Source organism: Podarcis melisellensis (assembly GCF_964234715.1).
Source record: "Podarcis melisellensis genome assembly, chromosome: 2".
NCBI lineage: Eukaryota > Metazoa > Chordata > Lepidosauria > Squamata > Lacertidae > Podarcis > Podarcis melisellensis.
In genome coordinates this window covers 61,304,728-61,324,739 of record NC_138529.1, presented here as the reverse complement: position 1 = coordinate 61,324,739, position 20,012 = coordinate 61,304,728, and the positions used below count along the sequence as shown (strand labels likewise).

General features: G+C 44.5%; 1 protein-coding gene across 4 annotated transcripts in view; it reads left to right on the top strand.

Moving 5' to 3' along the window:
- Positions 1–153: 153 nt before the first annotated feature.
- Positions 154–20,012, top strand: part of CAMK2A (calcium/calmodulin dependent protein kinase II alpha) — a gene marked incomplete at its 3' end in the record, with an annotated part of 118,545 nt that continues 98,686 nt past the window's right edge. For 2 of the 4 annotated variants that reach the window (XM_081896990.1, XM_081896991.1), the window contains exon 1: positions 155–492. In XM_081896990.1, coding sequence (XP_081753116.1) covers positions 431–492 — 62 coding nt within the window. In that variant the 5' untranslated portion in view covers positions 155–430. Of the gene's footprint in view, positions 493–20,012 lie in introns of all 4 variants that reach the window. The other 2 variants (XR_014164631.1, XR_014164632.1) reach the window with 2 other exon arrangements.

Genomic DNA, 20,012 nt, shown 5'->3' with positions numbered 1-20,012 from the left:
TCAGTTGCTTGACTTAATTTCTATATATATATATATATACACATACATGCATACATATGGTCTTCTCCTTCAAGTCATCTTCTGTTTTCTAGCTAAGGATGCAGTTTTCACAGTGACAGAGTCAGGGCGTTAGAGAGCTGCAAAGTAGCGGGCGAAGCAGGTGTTTGGGAAGCAGTTACCCAGGCAACAAAACCAGGGCGTTCCAGAGGTGGTTGCTATGGAGAACTGGATGCTGACGAAGGCTTGTGAGGCTGAGAAGACAAATTGCCCTCATCATTATCTCCAGGCTTGTCAATCATACATATTCGCTTATTTACCTCTGAGAAGGCGAGAGCGCTAGGAGTGAAGAGGAAAACGAGAAAGTGCCTGCTCAAGAGAGGAGAGGTGTTTGTGTAAAACTTCACGCCAGGGGAGGCAGTCACCATCCAGGATGGCAACCATCACCTGCACCCGGTTCACGGAAGAATACCAGCTCTTTGAAGAGCTGGGGAAGTAAGTTTAAGACAGATACAGTGTGTGTGTTTTGGGGGCAGGGATTGTACTGGAAATGAATGAGAGTACTGGACTGAGGAGTTGGAGGGGGGATGGAGGCATCAGCCAGAATGGGAACAGCTGGCATCCCGGGGGGGGGAGCAGGGGGGGGAAAAGGCAACGGAGTGAACAATAAAACAAACTCACAGGAGAGCAGGGAAATGTAGGTTTTAAAGAGGGCAGGAGGGGGGCTTCCAGGAAAGGAGAGCCAGTCTTGGAGCTGGCAAAACATTTTTTCAGTCTGCTGATAAAATAAGGGTTTCATATTCCTCCACTTTTGTAAAGCAATGAGATCAGTGTGGGAAGTGTTAAAATCGCTTGCTAACATCGTTCACACTTGCTGTGTCTGTATACTGTACTTGTGTTGCTATCTGTAGTTCTGAGATGACCCAGCGGAAGAGGGCAAGGGCACTAGGATCCTGGTTAAAATAATTACACCAAGTGCCACTTTCTTCTTGGGGAAGTTGATGTGCTTGATTTGCCTCGCAAAGCACAACTTTCCGGGGAAGTCGCTGTCTTCCCAGGGAACGAAGGACTGGTGATTTATAAAGCAGCCCTGGATTGCAGTTGCCCCGTTCCTTACATTCCCTTAACCCTCTTTTCAGGTGAGAAAAGAGTTTTAGAGAGAACCCTGAAACCTGTGTGTAAAAACACTCACAGGTATGCAATAGAAACAGAATGAGAGAATGCCAGTTGGGTTTTTGAGACTGTAATGAACAGATGTGACAGTGTATAGTTTTGCATATTAAACCACATCTTTGCATGCACAGCTAGGTTTGCACCTCTCTTTTGCAGTCAGCTTGCATATCTCTTTTTCCGAGTATGTTTGTGTGCATATATATGACCACATTTGTGAATTTATATATCTGTTTCACTTTGCATATGCACTTCACTTTAAAGAATGTGAGAATTCACTTTACACGATCAAGTATCTTAGATGCATATCAGGCAATGCATATATCTCTCATGTATCAGTAGTGTGCCTTGTATATGTGTGTCTGTATATCTAGATCTATAGATATGTAACTTGTTCATAAGAACACATTTAGATGTTCAAGACTGGAAAGGTATCTCCTATAAATGATCCTCGAATAGTGAGCATTTATGGATTTTTGTGTGTTTATGTGCTTTTTCTCCACACACGTTGACAATCCTAAGTGTCTGTATAAATAATCCTTTGTTGGAGACCCTCTTGTTTGTGCTGGCATTTTTCTGTCTTTGCAACATATTGTGAATATGTGCCCCTGATTTGAATATGTAGGTGTGTCTATTTGCTGATATTCGTGTTTCTCCAAGTCCACACAGTGGTACTTTGCATACGTATAAATGTTTGCATGCAAGTACCTGGAATTTTGGATGCATTTAGTTGCACTGGGGGATATCTTCACAGCAAACAAGATTCGAGAAGGGGTGGTAGAGGAAATTAGACTCATGTGTTAACACATGGGGTTTAGCACATGCAATTTAGAGCGGAGAACAGGACAAAGTGGGATAAATTCAGTAAGAGTCAGCTCCACAGAAGTTGAACCCGTTTAAACTAGCAGGGTACATGTACCCCTCTGATGTGTGTACACATATGCATTTGTGCAGGGAACATATTTAGATGTGGTTCACCAGACATTGCATTTATTTTCACAAACATTTGGGCTGTTGAATCATGCATAGGTGGCGGAGTGATGAGTCAGTGGCCAGATCTCTGCAAAGCTTTACTGTACTTCAGTCCAGAAGATGAGTACGATTCCTTCTTAATTGACACCTGGGGAAGACTCAAACCTGTTTCTTCGGGAAGCTTTCTAACATCACCCCCAGCCCTCATGCAGGCGCTATTTTGAGGGGTGCTAATGGCTGTGAGTCTGTGAAGTGTTCACAAGAGCCACTGAATTGGATGGAGAGCTTATAAGGAGCAGCGTTTAGATGGCTCAGAAAGAGAGGGCACAGTGTTCCAACAGTGTGAGAATTCAGCTTAAAAATAAAAAAGCTGGCTATCTTTGGTTACCTCACAACAGTTTGGTATGGTCAGCATCCATTACTGACTTTCCCCCCCGCCCTGGCTCGTTCCCTGTCACTTCACCCAGCACTTCACTCAAACATTCCTATGGTCAGAAGGGTGTGGCAGAACTTCCATTTTTCCTCCTCTGTTACAGCTTAGGAGGAGATTGTTGGTGTCACACAGTATCCCATGGAAGGCTGCATGTGCCTTTGGTTGTGAAATGTTACTGACTGTGACGCAGGAAGGAAAGGATAATAGTTGCATGGAACATGTCTCTGTCTGGCGGATCTGCCCAAAGCACACTTCACCCACTGTTTTCCATAGTCCTTTGAGCAGTGAGCCACGTTGTTAAAATGTTTTCTGGATATTGCATTACATGTTACTCAACACGGTTGCAAGATGGCCACTTCCTCAGGAAGAAAGCCAAAACAAGTGGGATTTGCTGGAGAGGTTTTGTTTAACTTGAGGCATGAGATTATGCATATCTTCATCCTAAGATATTTCAGAGCGTACTCTTATGTAGGACACTGTCAGAGATTGTTTTTACTAGACATGAAGGGGTTTGTTTGGCAGGCACCTTCTTCCAAACACAAGCAAACCCCAAAGAATGTTATTTGCATCTTAAAAGCTTATCCATGCGTTTACTGAGGCAACTCGTGTCCTCGTCCTCAAACTGAACTACTCACAGACGATCCACTGGTATGCAAATTATTTGTTTCAAGAGATTATTTTGAGTACTGGGCTATTATCAATAAATTTTGGCTATGTCGTTGTTAGCATTATTAACATGCATTATGTTTTTGTGGAAATGCCTAATGTCACACCCTTCTCATATTGAGTAAATGTGTAACAAAAATATAGCTCTTTCAGGGAACACGTCCCCCATCCCCCCGCTTATTATATTCTAGATTCACACAACGAAGAAATAATGGGCTTGCAAATCCCACCAGGACAAAGATGGCACCACCAAGGGAGTAGACTTGGCATTTCTCATTTCTCCCCACAGCAGTCCTAAAACATGGCCCTTTGAAAGATCTAACACACCACTGGCTATATGGAGTGTATGTTAGTTGGAAGATGTGGTGTGTGGAGGTTGCTACTTGTGTTATATAAGACAAAGGCACTCCAGGATGAGAAAGCAAAGTACATTTTGGCAGACTGCAAGCAATGAAAAGGAACTTGTGAACATGCTGCCCCTGGTGGAGACGGAGTGAAATACCTCCGATTATGTACATTTCCAGGGTCCTGTGGGGAACAAAGTGACCTGAGAAAGGAAATATATTCAGCATATAAAATACTGTGGTTTGATATTTATGTTTGTCTTAAATTGGACTGAAAAATCATTCTTGGAACATCACTGTCTCCAGGTGGGATTCAATTGCATACTGGCAAATTCAGGTTCCACAGTGAGAGTTGATTGGGAGCTCTTGCACTGCAAAACCACTTCCCCAAAGGATCAGACCTTTTGTGTTAAGGAAAGTTCAGAATAACACTTTGATGCAGCATCATTTAACCTCCCCGTAAACAAATCAGGCTGAATGTGTAGTAAACAGGTTGTGTGGAAGCACCCTTGGTTGAAGTAATTTTTTTGTCCAAAATCAAAGCAAAAGAAAAATCCCACCAATCCAACATATTATTATTATTATTAGTGGTAGCAGTAGTAGTAGTAGTTGGAACCAAGCAACCCTACTGTTTGGCCATGGAAAGAACAATCTTCAGAATTGATATCAAGTAAAGGGGACGCGGGTGGCGCTGTGGGTAAAACCTCAGTGCCTAGGACTTGCTGATCGCATGGTCGGCAGTTCGAATCCCCGCGGCGGGGTGCGCTCCCGTCGTTTGGTCCCAGCGCCTGCCAACCTAGCAGTTCGAAAGCACCCCCGGGTGCAAGTAGATAAATAGGGACCGCTTACTAGTGGGAAGGTAAACGGTGTTCCGTGTGCTGCGCTGGCTCGCCAGATGCAGCTTGTCACGCTGGCCACGTGACCTGGAAGTGTCTGAGGATAGCGCTGGCTCCCGGCCTATAGAGTGAGATGAGCGCGCAACCCTAGAGTCTGGCAAGACTGGCCTGTACGGGCAGGGGTACCTTTACCTTTACCTTTAAAGGTAGCCAAAGTGTAGAGCTTTCATTGGTAAGGAACATCCAAATTTGAATTCAGTCTTGCTCATTGGAGAGGCTTCCAGTATATTGAGACACACAATAACTCCGTCAAATTCTGAGGGCAGCTTTTCCAGTGCCATATGAAACAGAACTGTTGGTAGAGAAACATTACGTTTTATCTATCATCTGTCTTTACCTGGCTATGTTGAATGGTTTTAAAGTCATTTTAAGTTAACCATTAAGAACATTGTTCTAAATTAAGATCTGATCAGTAATGGAGTGAACTTCCTAGGAAAACAGTAATTTGTATACAGTGGTGTTTTCAGTGAGAGATTAGAAAGGCGTAATGAGCATATGATGTTCTGCCACAGAGCTTTTGGTCATAGTGAGCTGCAAGTCTTCAGAATGCTGAATCAGCACATCTGAATCATCATCCCCAAGGGGATTGTGCCATGTCTCCTCCTTGATCATTGCTGGTGCAAAGAGAGTAGTAAACACAGATAGCTCACAAACTAAAATGTGCCATCAGCGCCCAATTCTCCTACAGGTCGATACCTCTTCTGAAGATTTGTATCCCTTCCTCTTTGGGTATACCAGCAGTGATGAAACTACCCTTCAGTCCCTTCAAGCTCTGTAGTTCCAGTTTGCAATAATATCAATATATGGTTAAGACCAGCATCATGCATCTTCTAGATGCACATATGGTCCAGCTCCAAATGGTCCACATGCACTGTACGAAAGCACAGGATAATTAAAGAGCATGGAATTCCATATCATTAGCTCCCAGGTGTTGTCACCAGCAGCAATGCACACCTTTTATCCAGTAAATCAATATTAAAATTACTGTAAAAACACAAGAGCACCCTTATGTTCAAGGGCCTCTTCAGCATCCTCCCACAGTAGCCAACCAGAGGACTATAGAAAACCCAAAAGCAGAACCTAAGAGCAATAGCGCTCCCCAGCTGTTCTTCCTTGGCAGCCGGCACCTGGAGATGGTATATGGCCATCATGACAACAATAGCCATTGATCCCCATTTCCTCCATGCATTTCTCTGATCCACTTTTAGAGCTATCTAAATCAGCACATATTGTGCAAGTGAATTTTGTAGTTCAGCTATGAGCTGTGTGAAGAAGAAGCTCCTTTTGTCTGCCCTGAATCTCCCGACATTCAGATTCATTTGCAAGACCTCAAGTTCTAGTATTATGAAAGGGAGTGGGGAATATCTCTATAATAACAACAACAATTTCTCTATACTGTACATACTTTATACACAACTATCACGTTCCTCCATTACTCTCCCGCCCTCCCCCCAATCTATAGAGCCCCCAAAGTTGTAACCCTTTCTCATGAGGGTGTTACTCCATCCCCTTGATCATTTTGCTTGCCCTACCCTATGCCTTTTCCACCTCTACAATGCACTTTTGTGAGATGCAGGAAACAGTAGGACACAGTATTCCAAGGTGCAGTCACACCATAGGTTTCTTTAAAGGCATTGCAATCTTGGTGTTTTTATTTGTTGATCCTTTTCCTAATGATTTCTAGCATGGAACTGTCCATTTATTCCTACTTTCTGCTTCTGGTTCTTTACTGAAGCATAGGAGGGCCTCTCCTCCTGTCCCAGGACTGCTAAGCCTTCTCAGGAGCTTTTTGGAGAGGGACGTCGTCCAAAAGATTTTGAAAACCTAAGTGAACAATGTGCACTAGATCACCCCATTGGCACACTTGTTGGCGCTCTCGAAAAACTCTGAAAGGTTTTAGAACGGAACATACCGTTGTAATATTGAACATTTACTGAAGCCTCAGACAGGAACTGGAGAACATATACAATATGAGCCTGGAGAAGCTCCTTATAATTTGGTTTTGTTCTCTCTCTCTCTCTCTCTCTCTCTCTCTCTCTCTCTCTCTCTCTCACACACACACACACACACACACATGATTTAGTATCCTTTAGATTCTTTAAAACACAATATTCGGGGGGAGGTTACATTTTTATTTGTAATATCATTTTTTTATTTCTTAGCTTTTGAAAACTGCATAATAGAGTTTAATTATTTTTTTTACAAACTATGTCTTCAATGAAGTTTTTTAGAATTCAAATGATAAGTTTCAGTAAATTACACTTGTGACGTGGGGGGGAAATGGTTGTAAGGTCTGACTTAATGTCATCTATGGAAAATGTAATGTCATCTATGACCTTTTTGTATCAAATATCCTCTATGTTAAGAAATAACGGGGGGGGGGGGGCGGAGACCATGACTTGCACTGTTCAGCAAGGAGTGTTATACAACTGCTAGGTGCTTTACAGCAGGAGTATTATTATTTTTTACATCAATCTGAATCCCTGCTTACAGAAATTCACTTGGAATGAATTATTCCTGTTACAATGATCCACTGGTGTGTTTGGCAGCATTATCTTTTCGATGGCCACTACTTTTTATTATACATCTTGACACTTAGCAGAGCCTTTGACTGCGCAAGGTCACACTGCTCCCGTCCCTAGAACAAAACTAGAAGATAAGACTTTCTTTTTCTTTTGAGGCATGGGGAATGGCGATAATTAAAAAGCAGGGAAGAGCTGACACCACACCAGGAATATTCTTCTCAATGCTAGCATTACTGAGTGGGTCTAGTTAAACTGGCCTCCCCCCAATCCCAGAAATGTCAGGGAGCATTTCCAGAATTCAGTTTTCTTGTAGCACTCGAAAATTTGATAGTATGGTCAAAACCCCAGTCGTTCCCTGACCCGGTGACCTTTGAATGATTTGGGCAGGGAGTTGTGGTCCCAAACATTCAGAGCCCAGCAGGTTGGGAGAGGCAGCTCTTATCATTAGTGAGGCAGAGAAAACTAGCTTCTCTTGGGGGAAAATGCCATTGATCGATCGCTCTGAATGCACGAGCTGATACCTGATGGAAGCAGATGTTTTCCACCCTAATGTTTGTCATGGAATTGTAAGAATACTCAGTCCCAAAGAGGGTTGGGGGGGGCAAAGATGATGGAAAAGGGGCATAGAAATGAAGAGGGCAGGGCTGGGGGGAATCGGAGAAAGGCAAAGACAAAGAGCAGAACGCCTCTGTCTGAGTTCTTTGCGTTCACCCCCCATGAGCAGGCAAAAGAAGTGGCTGAGTGGAATTATCATGTGACAATATATAATCAGGCCCTTCATTCCCGGAGCTGCAGGGGGAAAAGAAAGGATTTGCTGAACAAATAAGAAGGGGAGAAATTTCCCAACCCACACTTTTCTTTCTAGAAGGGAGATAAGCCCTGAAAATGGTTTGGAGGAGGAGTGGGAGGCAGGCAGGTGGCCTCACAGGCTCACAAGTGTGAAGAACTGTGGGGAAGGAAGCTCTTTTTGCCTCAGGGATGCTGCTGCCTGTGTGGCAGGGACCTGCATGCACTCAGAAATTAAAATTGAGGCAGAAGCTGCTCTCCTCCCACTGACAGTTGGCTACTCCCCCCAAGCCTTTTCTGATATGTAAGTTTATTCATGAACATGGTGTGCCAAAACCTCCTTTGCCACTTTTCAGACAAAGGGAGCTCAGTTGTATTGTTTCCAGTAGCCAGAGTGCATGTTCTTTGAATTTATTTCCTGTTTGTCTTCGAAGGGGCTCAACATGGTGGACTTCTGTCCCCTGGCATTATAATATATTTACAAGAGGCTGCGAGGCTGGGCAGACCGAGACATAGTGGCTGGCCCAAGCTCATCTAGTGAGCTTCATAGCTGAGTGGAAACCTGAGTCTGGTCCCCACTAGACATAGGACTCATCTACACTCATAACACTAAAAACGAGTTTTTAAAGGGTTATGATAACGACGTTCTTTTAAAACATCAATAATGCATTATTAAAATGTGACACCAGAGAGCGCTGTAGAGTTCTCCCCATGAAATAAGTGGTTAGGCCTTGTAGAAAAGGAGGCAAATAAGAAATCAATATTCTTTTTATGTTAGAATGATATCAACAACACCGTTCTAAGAATGTTTAAAGAGTGAGTATAGATCCATCCCTGGGACGCAGGTGGCGCTGTGGGTTAAAGCCTCAGCGCCTAGGACTTGCCGATCAAAAGATCAGCGGTTCGAATCCCTGCGGCGGGGTGCGCTCCCGCTGCTCGGTCCCAGCGCCTGCCAACCTAGCAGTTCGAAAGCACCTCCGGGTGCAAGTAGATAAATAGGGACCGCTTACCAGCGGGAAGGTAAACGGTGTTTCCATGTGCGGCTCTGGCTCGCCAGATGCAGCTTTGTCACGCTGGCCACGTGACCCGGAAGTGTCTCTGGACAGCGCTGGCCCCTGGCCTCTTAAGTGAGATGGGCGCACAACCCCAGAGTCTGTCAAGACTGGCCCGTACGGGCAGGGGTACCTTTACCTTTACCTTTATAGATCCATCCCTAGTCTACCACCGGGCCACAGTGGTTCTTCAGTTATATACTGTGTGGCCTCCATCACTTTAGAACAGAACCCGTAACTGGTCCCCTTGGTTTGTTCAAGTTGCACCATGATGATGAGAGGGTGCAGTTCTCAGGTATGGTTCTTCAACAAGTGTCCTGCATGGCATTGTTGTTATTTATATATTTAGTATTTTCATTGCCTTGTTCTTTTTTGTCTGGGGTAGCCATGGTAGTTCCTCCCAGGTGTTGTTAGACTACAGCGCCCATCATCCTTGACTGGGGCTGATGGGAATTGGAGTCCAACAATGAGTTGGCTACCCCTGCTTTAGTAAAGCACCCCAGGAACATGGTGGAAGGGCAATATAAAAATATCACACAGATGTAAATATGAATGTAAATTACACTGTAGCAGAGGGAAATATATTGCACATCCTCAAAGCATGTAGGCATTCTGGTTAATAAATCTCCTGGAAACGTGTAACCCAGATGAGAAGAGCCTCTCAGACCTCGCTGGTATACTTACACCCTCACCTCCCCTGTTTCAGGAATGAGAAGTTGGTGGTGCAGGCTGCATGGGCATTGCTGATCCTGAACAAAGAGGTACCAGTGCAAAAACAGCACTTTCCAAACACCTTAGAAACTTCTGCTTCACGAGTGGAGAACTTTTTTTAGCCAAGCAGCCACATTCCCTTTTGGACCATGTCCTGAAGGCCACATGCCAGGGGTGGGGTGGGCCAGAGGCAAAATTAGGCAGAACAAAAAAAGGAAGTAAAATTTATCTTTGTACAGTAGGCCAGCTGGTTTCATCACACACACCCTCTCTATTCTGCACCCAGACAAGCAAAAGGCAGTTCAGTGACACATTCCAGTCAAGGAGGGCGCAAAGCAGTGTTGGTGCCCTGGAAAGAAGAGGGTGTGTGACTCTGGGGAGGGTGTGGGGAAGAGTCCTGAGGACCAGATAGAGAGGCTTGGAGGGCCACAGGCCTGAGGTCTCCCACACCACATGGAAATTCAACCATGAGTGTCAAATGCAGGTATCCTGACCTTGTATAGATAATATATTTCAAGCATTTTTTGCTTTCAGACAACAGGCATATTGTCTGATGACACCATCAACAGCAAGGCATTTATAGCATTGGCTGAATGTGTGTGTGCTTGTGTGTGTGTCTATTTTGCATAGTCGTAGAGAGCTGTTTTCCTGTAGAGTCATGAGCCGTAATCGTATGAGTGGATCAACACTGATGATTATTACCAACGTTATCTTTCAATACTATGACTAAAGCTGCACTTGCCAAATTAAACCAAAGCTGCATGTAGTTCAACATTCAGTTTCCAATAGTGGCAAATCAGATGCTACTGTGTGTGTGTGAGGGAGAGAGAGGGAGAGGGAGAATGGACTTATTTTCCCCATTGGACTTATGGGGAAGAGGCACTTCCAAGATGCTCATCTACATCAGCTGTGAAAAGATGCTTTCTCTATATGCAACGGTGGCAACTGGTTCACAGAGAATCATACTGAATCATATTGAGGAAGGAAAGTGTGGGTGTAATAGGAGTGAAGGGGATTTTATGGATAACTCTGGACCAGCCAAATTTGGTGCCAACTGGGGATTTCCTCCCAATGCAAATAGCAGGTTCAGAATGGATTTTCCTCAGGGCTGCAGCTGGGGAGGAAATTGTTAAACTCCTCCTCTCCACTTATCATAGAATCATAGACTTGTAGTGATCCCAATAATTATCAGCCACCCTAGTGGATGTCATATGCATTTTTAAAAAGAACAAAACCAAAGTTGTATTTAACGGCAAATCTAGTTTGGTCTTTCATCTCTGCTCTCTTCTACAGACCGCCTTTGTACAATGTGCATGGTCGTAGTGAAGGCTGAATGAAGGGATATATTTGCGGGGGGGGGGTGCCTCATGTGAGCACTACTTGCTGTCGAGCTTTATGAGTGTCTGAATGCCAGCAGGGATGCATCACCCACTCAGCCACCTACATGCAAACTGAAATATGGACACAGTGAATCCCAGCCACGGTACACAGAACTCTACGCAATATGCTCTTGCACACATGTCCTTCTGGTTCCTTCCTGAACATGTGCGCACACAACCTTTGAAAGAAAAGAGAGAGACAGTTCCAATCTTACTATATAATAAAAATGTAAGAGTGTCGCCACATGGCTCCCCTTGAAGGATTTGTAATGCTACATCAAAATCCTGGATTTGCGTGAAGTCAGGGTGTGGCAGAGGAGCATAAGAGAAGGCAGATTGCCCAGCCGTAGTGGCCATGGCATGGGAGCTAGAAGGGAAGGTCACTGAGAATGGGAAGTGGTGGGAGAGGTCTAAATGGATATGGAATTTTAGGGTTATTTTTTTTAAAAAAAGTTTTAACAAGAAGAAATAGCAGAAATGGACACAACACAGAAACTAACACCAAGAAGCTAACGTGATACTGTAGACTCTTTCCCAGTTCCTTTCTTGCTGTACTGAAACCTTGTTTTAAACTGCTCAAACCTCTGACAAAGTTTAAAGCTGCCATTTTCCTCTCAATATCCCTCCACTCTTCCTCCATTCTTCATACTCAAACACCTTCCTCTTCCTTTGTTCAGCTGCCTTACATGAGAGAGATAAAGCATGCAGAGCCCTCAAATATTCCACAGCATTTTCACACAATGTATATCGTTCCTTGTACTAAGTGTCGTCTTCAGCATGAAGTTCCAGATTCAATGTAGAACAGATCTTTTATTAACAAGCAAACACCCGTAATATGTGCAACATCCATCAACTGAACCCAGTTTTTGTTTGTTTATTTATTGCATTTACATACCACATTTATCTTCCACGGATCTCAAGGTGATGTACATGGTCCTCCTCCCCCCCATTTCATCCTTGCAACAAGCCTGTGTGGTAGGTTAGCCTAGGAGATGGTGACTGGCCCAAGGTCCCCCAGTGAGCTTCATGGCTGAGTGGGGATTTGAACACTGCTCTCCCAGGTCCTAGTCCATTGACTTGACAGTGAAGTGTAAAGCACGGCTGCGGAACCGAAGACTAATTAGTTGTTTTTCAGGACTAATTGGGGAGAAGGAGTGGGGGGAGGGGACCCTCCAGGCAATACAGAAGGCCTTTGTGGATATATATGTGCCTACAGGTACCACACGGAGAATGCCTTGGCCACAGGTTCCTTTATTGGTGCCCCTTGAGAACACTGATGTCTCAAATATTTGCTCCTGAGCAACTTGTGGAGTTGTGAGGTGGTCCTGCATACAGTACAAAAAGGGCAAGCTGAATATTGCTCACAAGAAGTCCAGTGTGTGTGTGTGTGTGTGTGTGTGTGTGTGTGTGTGTGTGTGTGTGCTGCACGTGTAGCATGCATTGAATGCTTAGTAATAATGAGAGCAGTTAAGCCAGAGAGAAGGGGAAATGCAAAAAACAATCAAACTACAGTTTCCATGAAGCTTGCCTATCCCTTTCATTATATCTGACCTGTTCATGGGGGGGCGGGGTGTCTCAATTTTAAAAGAACAAGGTTACACAGTTGTACTGCACATCATGGCCTTGTCTAATCCATATGAGACACTGGTTCCCCTGAAACACACATAATACTCAGAGAATGCTTCCTAAGCCAACCACTTCCTCCCCCCTCACATACACCCATGCACGTTCTTTTGTTAACAGGCACCTGCAGTGCTGAGATTGCTATGTGCTCACTTCATCCAAACATCTACCTTTCACCTGCCACCTCTGATTTCAAGCTACTTGAGTAAGGAGCAGCTTTCAGTGTGACTCCCCACCTAAACAAATTGGATAATGGTAGGCATAGGTGTGACTACGTGACAGATCTAAAGGGTATGGGAGTTTCCCTATCAGCAATTTTCAATAATCTTCAAATATAGTAGTATTCACACCCTTAACAGTTTGTATTATTGACAGATTCACAGCATACATTTAAAGTACACCCAATGCACATATAAAGCACATGACTCCCCCTAAAGATTCATGGGAACTGTAGTTTGTTAAGGATGTTGGAAATTGTAGCTCTGTCTATGAGTGAGGAAACTATAGTTCTTTGGGGGAATCCATGTGCTTTAAATGTGCATCAGATCCTAGAATCACAGAACTGTACAGTTGGGAGGGACCTCAAGGGTCATTTAGTCCAACTTCCTGCAATGCAGGAATCCCACCCACAGCCGTCCCTGGGTGGGGTTAAACCACTAATGTACTTTAAATGCATGGTGTAGACCCATGTTTTAAAATATACCAGAAACCTGGAAAGGATCCATTGCTTAGAGGCAGGGCAGGGTTTGCAGGCTTGACCATGGAGGGGTTGCCAAGCTTGGTGGGAGGAAATGGTGAGGAGCATGCAGTGGTGATGATCTAGCAGTGTCAGGGCCTGAGAGATCACACAGTGTGAGTGAGCTAGAGACCTTCGGGTGACCTGTTTATTCAGAATCCATCCTGATTTGCTTGCACAAATCATACATGGTGGTTAGACTACAGATGAATCCGATGTGGGGAATATTGTCTTGGCTTTCCTGGTTCTAATGCTAGTGCTTCTGTCCCATTTTCTAATATTCCTTCCAGACTGTAGTACCTGTTGTGTTATGGAACAGTGTCTTTTTGAGCAAAATTCAGCATGTCGTGCTGAATTTCACACCTGTGGGGGTGGAGTTTGCAGTGGCTGCAGATATATATATATATATATATATATATATATATATATATATATATATATGCAGGTTTTGGTGTCCTCGGGTGTCTTCCCGTGTAAAAGTTGGGATGTCTAGGCGACGTTTCGACGAGGTCTCACTCGTCATCTTCAGGCTGGTGCTTTCGGCTTCTTGTTACTGGAACAGAGCAGGATCTCAGTGTTTGAGTTCCTATAAATACTGTTGAGGGGGTGTGGTGTATAGCCTCCAATGTTCTGGGCAGAGAGGAAGTTCCCAGGCTAGTGTGCCTTTTCTTCTTTTGTTCCTTAATTACTTGAGGGATATCTTGAGTGATTTCTTGAGTGATATCCTGAGTACCACTTAGGTGGGTCATTAGGTGTGGATTAGTTGCTAAAGTCTTTGTGTCTTGACCTCTTGAACTTTGTGAAGAGTTTTTCTGAGAAGATGGCTGTACTGCACTTAGTTGTGCTCTGGCTTGGCTTCGTGTATAGGGGCGAGCTGTGGTTTTGTGGCCTGTGTCAGCCAGATCTGTGTAGGGATTGCAGGGGGGTGCAGCATCCGGAGGTGCCACCATGGTTTGGCTACTGGATGGTGTCTGTAATTTATCTGTGGAGAGGGTCTGGGTTTGGGTCTGGTGTGGTTGATTGGTGATGGCGTTCTGTGTGCCTCTGGATCTGGTGTCAGTTTTTGAGGGGAGGGCTAATTTCCAGATGTCTGGCAAGCGGGATGTGTCGTCACGCTTGTTCATGTTGTGAGGGTGTTTCTCTATCTCGATGGCTTCCATGATTATTCTCTTGTGGTGATGTTCCATGTTAAAGAGCAATTTGAAATCTGCAAAATTAATTTCGTGTCCTGTTTCTTTCATGTGTTGGAAAAGAGAGGAAGTTTTTTCTTCTTTTTTGACGGCATTCTTGTGTTCTGCGATACGTGCATTTATTCGTCTGTTTGTTTGTCCAATGTACGTGGCTGGGCAGACTTTGCAGGGTATTTCATAGACCCCTTGGTTTTCCAACTGGATTTTATCCTTGGGGTTTCTGAGGATATTGGCTATTTTTTGGTTGGTGCAAAAGGCTGTTTTGATATTGTGTTTATGGAGGATTTTGCTAATTTTATCTGTAGTGCCCTTGATATAAGGAAGGAGGGCCATGCCATTGTTTTCTTCTGTGTCTTGGTTTTTGGGGGGTGTTTCTTTTTGGATTAGCTTCGTAACCCTGTTTTGCTGGTATCCATTGGCAATTAACACATTTGAGAGATTCTGTAACTCAGTTGTCAAGTGGTCTTTGTCAGCCAGGCGTTTGGTTCTGGAGATGAGAGTCTTGGCTACGGAGTTTATTTGTGCAGGGTGGTGGTGTGATTGTGCATGTAAGTAGCGGTTGGTGTGTGTTTTTTTCCGGTAGATAGTGTGTCCTAGGGAGCCATCAGGTTTTTTGTAGATTAGGACGTCAAGGAAGGGAAGTTGGTTGTTGGCTTCTATTTCCATAGTGAATTGTATTTTGGGGTGTAGGCTGTTGAGATGTGTGAGGAAGCTATCCAGTTTTTCCTTCCCGTGTGGCCAAATTACAAAGGTGTCGTCAACATATCTGAGCCAAAGTTTGGGTTTGTGTTCTGACTTGTCTAAAGCATTGGTTTCAAAGTGTTCCATGTACAGGTTTGCGATGACCGGTGAGAGGGGTGATCCCATAGGTGCTCCTTCTATCTGTTTGTATCTTTGTCCATTGTGGATGAAGTACGTGTTGGTTAGGCAGTGGTTGGTCAGGTCCAAGGTGAAATACCCTGCAAAGTCTGCCCAGCCACGTACATTGGACAAACAAACAGACGAATAAATGCACGTATCGCAGAACACAAGAATGCCGTCAAAAAAGAAGAAAAAACTTCCTCTCTTTTCCAACACATGAAAGAAACAGGACACGAAATTAATTTTGCAGATTCCAAATTGCTCTTTAACATGGAACATCACCACAAGAGAATAATCATGGAAGCCATCGAGATAGAGAAACACCCTCACAACATGAACAAGCGTGACGACACATCCCGCTTGCCAGACATCTGGAAATTAGCCCTCCCCTCAAAAACTGACACCAGATCCAGAGGCACACAGAACGCCATCACCAATCAACCACACCAGACCCAAACCCAGACCCTCTCCACAGATAAATTACAGACACCATCCAGTAGCCAAACCATGGTGGCACCTCCGGATGCTGCACCCCCCTGCAATCCCTACACAGATCTGGCTGACACAGGCCACAAAACCACAGCTCGCCCCTATACACGAAGCCAAGCCAGAGCACAACTAAGTGCAGTACAGCCATCTTCTCAGAAAAACTCTTCACAAAGTTCAAGAGGTCAAGACACAAAGACTTTAGCAACTAATCCACACCTAATGACCCACCTAAGTGGTACTCAGGATATCACTCAAGAAATCACTCAAGATATCCCTCAAGTAATTAAGGAACAAAAGAAGAAAAGGCACACTAGCCTGGGAACTTCCTCTCTGCCCAGAACATTGGAGGCTATACACCACACCCCCTCAACAGTATTTATAGGAACTCAAACACTGAGATCCTGCTCTGTTCCAGTAACAAGAAGCCGAAAGCACCAGCCTGAAGATGACGAGTGAGACCTCGTCGAAACGTCGCCTAGACATCCCAACTTTTACACGGGAAGACACCCGAGGACACCAAAACCTGCATTCCTGTACCCGTGAAAATCTACGAAAGCAAATATATATATATATATATATATATGAGTATGAGATTGTTTTTGCTTAACGGGTTTTCCGTGGTAAGGGGAAATCCAGATCATTCATATATATATATAGAGAGAGAGAGAGAGAGAGAGAGAAAGAGAGAGAGAGAGAGAGAGAGAGAGAGAGAGAGAGAGAGAGAGAGAGAGGCTGGCATTTTGATGACAATGATGTCATGTGGTTGAGCAACAGCGAGTCCACAATAAACTCCCGCCTGGAAGCATCCTGTATAGCAGAGGTGAAGACTATTCTTTTCCACCAGAGCTTCTTTCTTAGTGATAATTTGCATTGCCATAGCAACTAGTCTCCAGCTATCTAGGGGACTCTCTGCAAGTTTGAGAAACCTGTGGCAGATGGGCTGTTGGGGCTCCCCTCCCACCCCACCCCCAGTTCTGTAAATGCAGCTTTATTTGCTTTCTTTTGTTGAAATCCTATCTGCATTGTTTGTTAACAGTGTTCTAGATATCTGGGCCAAATACCCCATTGGGAGATGGGGGGGAGGTAGAATAGCTCTAGAGCTCTGCAAAGCTTCCCCAGTAAAGCGGGGCAGGAACTTGTGCCATGATGATAACATCATTTTGCATCATTGCATCCCCAGTTGTAAACATTCAGAGCGAGAGAAGAGGGAGGGGAGACTTGGAACTGCTATATTCAGGTCAGGCTGGCTGGGGCTGATGGGATGGGAGTTGCAGTCCAAAATATCTGGAGGGCACCAGGATGTGGAAGGCAGTAGTTCTGGGTCGGTCACTGTGTATAGAACACATGGAGGGTACCAAGAGAAAGAGTGTGTATACTTGTGAGAAGCTCAAAGCTTTGCAGCCAGTGTAGTTTGTTAAGGGTTGCTTGGAATTGCAACTCGGTGAGAGGTTAACTGCAGGACCCAGAGTTCTTTGAGGGAAATAATGTGCTTCCCATGTGCTTTAAGGCTATCACGTGTATACAGCCACAATGAGCTTTAGAACCGAGAGGGAATTTGAATCTGAATTTCACATGGCCAAGCCTAGCGCTGCGTTACACTGGAGCAAAGCAGCTAACTATGACAAGAACATGGAGGCAGGCAACTTGCAGTCTCATGCACAGCTTATTATACTTGCAAAGGCTCTGCGGGTATTAAAAGATTGCCATCTTTCCTTCCGCCCACTTGCCCTCCTACCCTAGCCAGGTACTGGAGCCCGTTGTGGAGAAATTGTCAGGGAATTGTTCTCACATCCCCCTCTCCTGCTGCTGGGAAAGCAGATGCGATTAAGACAAAAGCGCAGGGAAGGGAAACATAAAAGTAAAATCTTCAGGACCGAGAATGGATTGGTGGGCCCCTCTGTGGAGAAGAAATGCAACATTTATTTCCCTTCGTCCAAATTAAGCCCTTGGCCCTCTGGGTGAATGAGATATTAATAGTCCACTTCATACACAGGCAAAGAATAATTCTCAGGCTCCTACAGCAAAGACAGCCGGCAAGTACTCAGCCCCAGTCCCCTCTGTATAGTTAGTACAGCTACCTGAATTCTTCCAGAAGGGTCTCCTTTTTCCAAACCCCACTCACTGCCAGGCCTGACTGCCATGTGACCCAGAACGATGGTTTCCAGCAGGGGCCCTTTGTGTGTGGGTTTGCTTTGCTACGTGAATTTCAATGAACATTTTGCTTCTGTTCCTCACACCCCGCCGCTTTCCTATTTGACTAAAGATGCATATTCATGCCCAAATTGCCCTCATCCTTCCACCCCACCGGGAAAATCAGTTACTCTCCATTCTCCTCAGAGACTTTGGAGCCCCCTTTCCTGTGTTTATTCTTTTCCTTCTCTATATATGTTTTGCTGTGGGGAGAGATTGCTCTTGATGTTTGTAATTCCTATGCCCACCCCCTCCAGGCAGAATGGATTTGGCAGAAATAGCACTAGATACAAAGGAGCGTGATTATTTCCCGACTAAAAGGAAACTGGGTGCAGGGGGGGAGAAGGGGGGGGAGAAGGGTGCCTCTGATATGTGGGCCTATTAGGGTTAAAAGGCATAATAAAAGGTTAAAGGCATAATAAAAAACAAGAAGGGTGAAGTATCTAATTAGGCACAAAGTCTTCTTTCCCTTCAGAGCATTCTCACACCTGTCTCTGTGGTCCTCTCCCATACCATTTGTGCACATGTGAATATTGTTAATGCAAAGTATAAAGAGGAACAGAGTGAAGGTTAGCTTGAATTTGCACACAGGTCGCTGTAGGGTTTTCCAGGAGTGATATTTGTGTGGGAAATGCAAGCGCCAGTTTAAACCTCACATCTGGAAACACCTTACCATTCAATTTTAGCACCACAGAGCCAAGAAATGACAAGATTCCCGCTGCAAATCTTATTTCCCAGGCAATGAATATAAGCGTACCTTCACAGCATGTCTCATTGCCTCCTTTGCCTCTACTAAGTATTAGCAAGAGGTAGTTAACTCTACTCGGTAAGGTGATTCTTCTATTTCTGCAGAGGAGGCTCAGATTAACAGAAGCCAAGCTGTTTTAGAAACTAGCAGGCCACCTCTCCCTGTAGGTAAATGGCACTGGTCAGGTCAAGGTTGAAAAAGTCAAAGCTTTGCTTTCTGGTTGAAAAGTAGCTGCCCATGAAGAGGAGAAAAGGACACGCATCTTCAGTCTTCTTCACCTCTGCTTTAATGTTTACCATCAGGGGTCAATGAAGTCTTGGCATCTACAAATCCACCAGGATATGAACTGCATGCCTGATGTGGAAGCATCCTGTAGGAAGCATGTTTCATAATACAGTTTCACTTGTGAGAAGCCTGGTGGCATCACAAATCATCATCTTCTTAGCAGAGCTCAAAGGGCTCTGCCTTTAACCCGCTCTTGCTTCTCTATGGAGCATTCCTTCTCCAGCCACTGTGGATGCACTAGCCTAATAAATGAAAACGACCAGTCCCATAAAAGACTGTGGTGCAGTGAAGCTGTCACAACAGTTAGGATCCCAAAGGGATGCAAAAAGTAAAGCAGGTTTTGTATACCTGTGGTTAGGGTTATGGGGTGGGGTACAAGTTTTATTTCCAAAGCTTGAACTTGCATGTGCTTTAAGCCAGAAGGTAGTACAAACCCCCAATATCCACAAATTTGGGAATTACAGAAATATGCCACCCTCATTCCCCGAGTCCCCTAGACAAGCCTTCCTTGCACACCTTAAACTAGACATCTGTCCCCAGGTACAGAGGAGGATGTTGCCTCATCCCCAGTGCTGAAGTAGGATTCAGCTGTCAGCCCAGTTGGATTCCATACATGGAGCGGAGGACACCACCATCTTTGCCTCTGGCAGAAAAATATATCGGCCAGGCCTGCTTGACTGACAGGCACAAAACAAATTATATGAAATAAGTAAGACTATTCAAATTTTCTTAACCTGGCACAATTTATATAGACTGCAGAATGCAGGTTTCTATTTCTTTAACATGAGAATATTTTAGCCCTTGTAGCTGCTGTCACTATAATCTTTGCCACCAGGTCATGTTTTAAAATTTCAGCAACATCAGATTCAAGTTGGGTCTTTTGCACAAAAACTGCATTGGTGTCAATCTTTCCTTCATTAAAATGCATTATTATTGGCAGGCACTGACTGCCATTTGTA